Source organism: Cucurbita pepo, chromosome LG04 (genome assembly GCF_002806865.2).
Source record: "Cucurbita pepo subsp. pepo cultivar mu-cu-16 chromosome LG04, ASM280686v2, whole genome shotgun sequence".
In the NCBI taxonomy this organism is placed as follows: domain Eukaryota; kingdom Viridiplantae; phylum Streptophyta; class Magnoliopsida; order Cucurbitales; family Cucurbitaceae; genus Cucurbita; species Cucurbita pepo.
The window spans coordinates 11,213,587-11,221,517 of NC_036641.1; the positions used below are offsets into that span (position 1 = coordinate 11,213,587).

Below are 7,931 nucleotides of genomic sequence, written 5' to 3' on the forward strand. Positions count from 1 at the left end.
ATTAAGATTTCCTCTATTATTCTAGATTTGATCTGTTTGGTTATTAGTAGTTGCTCCTTTGGCTGTTTAGAAACATGGGTAAAGGTTTATCTCCTGTACTGGTATGAATTGAAACCTCATCATTCTCTCCCTTTCTGAGTGAAACATTTCAACTTGAAAACCTCTACCTCGTTCTCTAAAAGTCCTTTTATTTCCCCTCCTAAAGATGTAGAATTTGGAATTAGAGAGGTGCTCTCTAAATTGGTTTCTCTTTGAATACAGAGAATGATGAAGTTATAGTGGGTCAATCTAAATCGTAATTTAATTGATCCAAAATCTAATTGAATCAAGTTCAGAACAGTTAAGGAATACATACGATTTTCCAAAAATCCTCAAAAGCTTTTAACGATGAGTCATATTGCACAAGTTGTTGATTTCCAAAGGCAAAGAGATTAATGACAAAGCTTCTCCACCCAAAAGAGCTTTAGTTTCATGCGATGACATTCGTTGGAATGACTGACTCGTACACTCGTTCTGCAGCTATCTTTGCCTGAATATGACGAAAGAACGCATTAGGAATGTCAAATTTCAAGGGAAACCAGGAAAGTTGATATTTAAGATTTTGAGTTTAGAGTTGTACTTCTTCGTCCCAGTTGGTGCGGATGGTAATGATGGCAAGAGAGAGTGTTTGGACAGCCAGTGCAGAGATGATGCCTAACCACAGCCCCTATTGAGCATCATTTTCAAGAGAAAAAGGGTTAAAAGATGGATTACTAATAACTATAGGACATGATGTAAAATGGTGGGCATGAAGAGTGGAGATCATTAAGATCAACACTTTTACCTTTCCACCAATGTGCAAGACAAAAGCAAGCAAAACTGCAGATGGAATACCCACAAGATAATACGATCCAAGATTGACATATGCCCCAATTTTCTGCCAACCACATCCTCTAACAATGCCTGCATTTTATTTAAAGCACATACACACAGATTCTTCAAATGCCAATACTTTATGCAGGTGAAATGTGTCTGGTTAGATCACAAGGGACAGGAAAATATCGTACATACAAAAGTGTCAAGTTATTTTATTGCCAACTCTTTGTCAAAGTTTACCTTAAAAAATCCAATATTCTATAAAGACTTTGCTGTTCTTGGACTGCATAAAATTCCTCATTCATTTTCATTTCACGTTTAGTACTCAACTGGAAAATGTCAGCTAGACAACTTGGCAGGGCTAATCATAACTAGAATAGTGTGAGATTCACACTCTCAGAGCACGAGGCATTTCTCATAAGAGTGTGAAAACCTCTTCCTAGTAGACATGTTTTAAAACTGTGAGGCTGACGGTGATACGTAACGAACCAGAGCGGACAATATCTACTAGTAGTGGGCTTGTTATAAATAGGTTGTCTACCAGTAATGCACCACAAACTATGATGATCATCTGCAAACATTAATGAATTCTGACTAGGACCATCGAAGATTTAAGTATCTCATGAGATTCTACGCGTTATCAAGTAAGATTAGTGTATATATATGTAAGATGTGAGATTAGTGTAAATGCGTACAAGTTGTTTCAAACAGTCACGGTTTCCAAAGAAACAAGAGCTAACTACAGTAAAAGAGTAATCTTTGAAGGATTATGAAGTACCTGAAAGAACACACTGAAGTCCATCGAAGAAAGTGGACACTGCAATTATGGGAACTATATCCGCAACATATTTGACCACTTCTTGTTCATTGCTATATGCATAACCCCAAACATTTCGTATAAGAATCAAGACAGTCCCAAGCAGTAGCCCCTCAATAACGGCTATTGTCATAACTAGACACGCTGCTAGCTTTGCACCTGCAGGACGACCAGCTCCCAGTTCATTTGAAACTCGCGTGCTTACAAAATGAAGTAGAGACAGTAATCTTAGTTAAATTTGAACTCTATCCATTCTTATAAAAAAAAAACATAAAAGGTTCTCAATTTCCCAATTCAGGCAAGATGGAGAAAAACACATGAAAGTGATAATTTTTAAGTTATCAGTAGAGAGGACAGAGATCCTTATGAGAAACAGTGGCAAAATTTACCTAGCAGCAGCACTCAGACCCATTGGTATCATCCAAACGGTTAAATCTGTATTGAGGCTGGTAAAGAAATATGTTGGTCAAGCTAGAGGTGGTTGGATATAACAAAAGAAAATAGCATTGCTCCTGAAGAACTGATGTCTCTGTTTATACCTAATAGAAAGCACTGATGTCTCTAATTTTGGATTTGGTAAAAGTCCAGACAGAAGAACCACCATCTCGAATGACCACAGTTCCAAGCTGTTGAAAATCTTTTTGAACATTTTGAGAGAACTGCATCTTTGTGATTATGATAAAAGGAGAAACAGTAAAAGTGAGCATTACCAAACCATGACAGTTGAAGGGATTGCAAGTTTAAGGAAATATGAGATGTTGTGAAATGCCTGCGCTGAAAAGCCAGTCCAAGACTCTGAACATGAAGAAGAAAACTTAACATAAAGTATCAATATCAATGCATTGATCCAATAAGAAATGGAGTTTGCCAAAGCAGCTCCTCGAGTTTCAAGCCCAGCTTTGAATATCATAACCCAACAGAGGGCAATGTGAAGCAAAGCTGCTATTCCAGAACTCATCATCATTGGGAAAACAATGTTTTGGGTCTGTAAAAATCTGTTCAGGCACTGAACAAGACCATGAGCAAAAAGGCATGGAATCAAGCATTTAGCATATTTCCCAGCTTCTGCTGAAATTTGAGCATCTTGGCCAAGTAATTTCAGGATTTCTCCTGTGTTAGCCCAGATGACTGCAAGAGGTATGCTCACAAGTAAAAGAATAACCATTGCTCTTTGCATATAGATGCCCAACATGTGGTACTGCTTTGCTCCGTAAGATTGGCCACAAAACGTATCCAGAGCACTAGCCATCCCCATCTAGACATGTATTTCAATCAAGACCATTTGAAGTATTTCAATCAAACCATGATCGAATATCTGTTATATATGGGAACAGAAATTGCAGATTCCAAAACCAACAAAATCACAGTCTCTTCGTTCGTTCTAGGATGCTAACTAATAACAAATTATTGTCTAATGTGTTCTAAAATCAGACAGGTTACTAAGAAAATGTAAATTTCCCGAGAAACAAACAGAAAATCAACTCACCAAGACGGTGAAACCAGTCACCGATGTAAAAGAAACGGCCATGGAAGCACCGGAGAGAGGCAATTCGCCGAGATGACCCACAAACATGATGGAAATCATCTGCAAACAGTATTGCAGAAAACTGACCGATATTAGAGGTCCTGCTAGCCATAGCTGCTTCTTTACTTCCTCGGCTATTAGTTTTCTTGAGAAATTGTTATCATCTACTAGTCTCCCGTCTTTCGGATTCACTTCATCTTCAGATATGTGAATTAGAGGCGAGTTCAACCACGACTTCTGATCTCTCTCCATTATTGCTCTGCTCACAGAGATGGAGAGAGGAGGGGAAGTCAAGATGAAGCTTCCATATAAACCATGAAATGTGCAAATTTTGGATGAAGCTTTTATATATATATATATATGTATGTATGTATGTATGTGTACGTCAAAATTAAACCTTTTTTGCTCTGTCCGAATTATTATTAGACTAAGTACAATTTTTAAATATAAAATCGTCTCATAAGTACTTAATATGTGGGTCTCCGTCATGGAAACGAAACATCTTTGTATAACAGTGCGAGAATTTCTCCTTATTGGAGCCATTTTCATAATAGGCAAAAACGGACAATATCTACTAACAATGGGTTTAGACTATCACATTGTATTAGAGCCAGACATCGGGTGGTGTACTAGTGAGGCACTGGGCCAGTCGAGGGTGGATTGTGAGGCGTTGGCCCACCCAAGAGGGTAGATTGCGAGAACGCTGGCCCCTCCAAGGTGTGGATTGTGAAATCTCAAATCGGTTGATAGGATTAGTTCATCCGAGAAGGTGGATTGCGAGGAGGCCGGCGCACCCGAAAAGGTGGATTGTGAGGACACCCTTCCCAATAAAATCAGCACCACATGCAGGTAGACATATTAAAAAGAATCTAATAATTCATTGCAACCAATTATTTGAAGATCTTCATTTTAAAATATATTTTTGTTTTTGTATGTTTCGTCTCTTATTGGTAACATTTTGATCCAATCACGTGATTCAACTTTTAAATTATATAAAATAGGTTAAAAAATTTGAAATATATTTAATACACTACCACTCTTGTTTAAGATTCACACTAGAACTCGAAATTTGTCTCAGAACATAGCCCCAACATTCCCATAGTCAAAGACCGCACCGCACCGCTTTACCTGTCTCAAATAGCATATAAGAGTTAAAACTGGCCTTACAAATCAACACAAATTTTGCTTGTCCGCTTTGGACCATTACATATATTTTAAAATGCATCCTAATTATGAGGAATAGGTTTTCACACTCTTATAAAGGATGCTTCATTCCCTCCCCCAACCTACGTGGGATCTCATATTAAAGCACCACACACACGCAGAGTTTTGAAAAACATGATGGAAATCATCTGCAAACCGTCTTTGGTAGCACACTTGAGGAGTTTAAAGCCTATAGTTATAACCCAACAAAAATGATCCTCAAAGATTTCTTTCAACATATTAATTGTACATCATATCTCCTAAGCTGAACACATGGAAACTGAGAGATCAAGTTCAAGTGATCTCAGCTACTTATTTTCGAGGAGTCTGTGTTGCAAAAATGAAACTTTTAGGCTCGACTTCCACAATCCAACAGATCAAATCACAAAACTTTTCGACCAAGAAACTCGAGTTTCACGAGACAACGTTCACTGGGATTACAGTGTCATACACACGTTCTGTAGCTATCTTTGCCTGAATAGAAGAGATGAATACATTAAGATATGATATTTAGAGGAAGGGAGCAAAGTTGAGATTTGAGTAAGGAAGTGTACTTCTTGGTCCCAGTTGGTGCGGATGGTAATGATAGCAAGAGAAAGTGCTTGGACAATGAGTGCACAAATGATGCCTAACCACAGCCCCTGTTAATGATCAAAAGGTTAAACATTTAAGGTGAGTAGTAATTACAGGACATATGAGTGAAGATCATCATCATGATTATCAGTTTTACCCTTCCACCAATGTGCAAAACAAAAGCAAGCAAAACTGCAGATGGAATTCCCACAATATAATATGATCCAAGATTCACATATGCACCAATCTTCTGCCAACCACATCCTCTAGCAATGCCTGCATTGTATTTATGCACATTCAACAAAAATCCTAGTGCAAACATGAACGGCCTAAGTTCACCACTACCCGATATTGTCTTTTTTTTGGGCTTTTCTTTTCGGACTTCCCCTCAAAGTTTTTAAACTCATCTACTAGAGAAAGGTTTTCACACCCTTATAAAGAATACATCGTTCCCCTCTCCAACCGATGTGGGATCTCACAATCCACTCTCCTTTAGGGCCGAGCGTCCTCGCTGGCACATCGCCTGGTGTCTGGCTCTGATACCAGAATCATTATTTATAAGGTTGTGGATTGTGAGATCCCACATCGGTTGGAGATAGGAATGAAACATTCTTTATAAGGGTGTGGAGACCTTTCGTAACAGACACGTTTAAAAAACCTTGAGGGAAAGCCCAAAGAAGATAATATTTGTTAGCGGTGGATTTGCTACAATACCAGATGATAGAAATGTAAACCTGAAAGGACGCATTGAAGTCCATCAACAAAATTGGAAGCTGCAACTAAAGGAAGCATGTTGGCTACATATTCGACCACTTCTCGTTCGTTGCTATAAGCATAGCCCCAAACAGTACGTATAAGAATTAAGACAATTCCAAGCAGTAGCCCCTCAATAATGGCTATTGTCATAACTACTTTCCCAGCAAGCTTTGCTGCTGCAGGATGCCCAGCTCCTAGTTCATTTGAGACTCGTGTGCTTACAAAATCAAATTAAAACATATAAATCACACATCCAATTGTACTCTTTCTATTTTCGACACCTATGCCAAGTTTTTCGAGTTTGGCATGTGAGATCCCACTTCGGTTGGAGAGGGGAACGAAGAAACCTCTCCCTATTAGACATGTTTTAAAACTGTGAGGCTGATGACAATATGTAACGGGCTAAAGCAGAACTAGCAGATATTGTCCGCTTTAGCCCGTTATGTATCGCCGTTAGTCTCACGGTTTTTAAAATGTGTCTGCTAGGGAGAGGTTTCCACATTTTTACCAGGGATGTTTCGTTTCCCTCTCCGACCGATATGGGATTTCACGGAATAACAAGTGATAGTGATAATCAATTTTACCTTCCTGCACCACTCAAACCAAATGGGATCATCCAAACTGTTGCAGCTGTATTAAGACTGGTAAAGTAGTGTGTCAGTGAAGCTAGAGATAGCTAAATACTAAGACACAAGAACTGATGTCTGTCATTTACCTGATTGAAAGCACTGATGTCTCTAATTTTGGATTTGGTAGAAGCCCAGAAAGAAGAACCATCATCTCAAATGACCACATTTCCAAGCTGTTCAACATTTTTTTGTAAGACACATGAATCTTAATGATTATGATAAAAAGAGTCATAGTAAAGGGAGACTTACCAAACCATACAAGCCGAAGGAATTGCAAGTTTAAGGAAATAAGGGATATTGTGAAAAGCCTGCACTGAAAACCCAGTCCAAGAACTCGAACAAGAAGAAGAAAACTTAACATAAAGTGTTAATATCAACACATTGAGCCAATAAGAGATGGAGTTAGCCACAGCAGCTCCTCGAATTTCAAGTCCAACTTTGAATATCAGAACCCAACATATGGGGATATGAAGCAAAGCAGCTATTCCAGAACTCATAACCATTGGGAAAACAACATTTTGGGTCTGTAAGAATCTATTAAGGCATTGAAGAAGACCATAAGCAAAAAGGCTTGGTATCATACTAATAGCATATTTCCCAGCTTCTGCTGAAATTTCAGGATCTTGACCAAGTAATCTCAGGATTTCTCCTGTGTTAGCCCAGATGACTGCAAGAGGTATACTCACAAGTAAAAGAACAACCATTGCTCTTTGCATATGAATGCCCAGCATATGATACTGCTTTGCTCCATAAGATTGCCCACAAAATGTATCCAAAGCACTAGCCATACCCACCTATGACACATTCAAATCCAGACCATTTTAAGTAACATAACTAGTTTTGAATATCCAGCAAGAAAGTGAGATTTTCTCGAGAAACAAACAGAAACCCAACTCACCAACAAGCTGAAACCAGTCACAGAAGCAAAAGAAGTGGCCATTGAAGCACCAGAGAGGGGCAGCTCGCCCAGATGACCCACAAACATGACGGATATCATCTGCAAACAGTATTGTAAAAGACTGACCAATATCAGCGGCCCTGCAAGCCATAGCTGCTTCTTTACTTCCTCTGCTATGAGCTTCCTTCTCTCGCCATTTGAATCCAACCCATCTTCAGAAATGTGAAGAAGGGCTGATTTCAATGAGGAGTTTGAATCTTTCTCCATGATTTCTTGAGCTGCAGAGAAGAACAGAGGACTGGACCAGATGGCTGCATATAAACATACGACGAAACAAGGAAGAGGTGGAAAATTTCGAGATGGCTTCCTCAAACGTTGAATGATGAATGGTTGTCTATTTAACTGTTACTGTCAAAACGCGAGCACTTGCATTAAAGATTTTTGTTAAATAATTTTTTAGTTCATCGCTTCTATGTTATGAATGTCTGTCTATTTTTTTATTTATTGAACAATATAATAGTTCTCGATTTGAAGAACATTGATTTTATTATAATTTATTTATTGAAAATGATATATTAAATTTTGTTGAAGAAAAAAAAAAAGTATTAAAAATAGACTTGGAAAGTAATTCAATTAAATTATGAAATAATGTCTGCTATATATATATATATTAAA

At 38.2% G+C, this 7,931-nt stretch overlaps 2 protein-coding genes across 2 annotated transcripts; both read right to left on the reverse strand.

The window, feature by feature from the left end:
- Positions 1-265: 265 nt before the first annotated feature.
- On the reverse strand, positions 266-3,516 carry LOC111793970 (protein DETOXIFICATION 16-like). Its single transcript, XM_023676063.1, has 8 exons — positions 3,159-3,516; positions 2,383-2,927; positions 2,212-2,298; positions 2,062-2,118; positions 1,634-1,872; positions 824-942; positions 620-706; positions 266-529 (listed from the first exon to the last, which is right to left on the reverse strand). The coding sequence occupies exons 1-8, from the start codon at positions 3,447-3,449 to the stop codon at positions 470-472; spliced, it is 1,485 nt and encodes a 494-aa protein (XP_023531831.1). The 5' UTR covers positions 3,450-3,516; the 3' UTR covers positions 266-469.
- A 1,063-nt stretch (positions 3,517-4,579) lies between these two features.
- On the reverse strand, positions 4,580-7,636 carry LOC111793125 (protein DETOXIFICATION 16-like). Its single transcript, XM_023674867.1, has 8 exons — positions 7,257-7,636; positions 6,608-7,152; positions 6,445-6,531; positions 6,314-6,370; positions 5,708-5,946; positions 5,131-5,249; positions 4,955-5,041; positions 4,580-4,874 (listed from the first exon to the last, which is right to left on the reverse strand). Exons 1-8 carry the CDS (start codon positions 7,521-7,523, stop codon positions 4,815-4,817), a joined length of 1,461 nt encoding a protein of 486 aa, XP_023530635.1. The 5' UTR covers positions 7,524-7,636; the 3' UTR covers positions 4,580-4,814.
- Between the last annotated feature and the right edge of the window lie 295 nt (positions 7,637-7,931).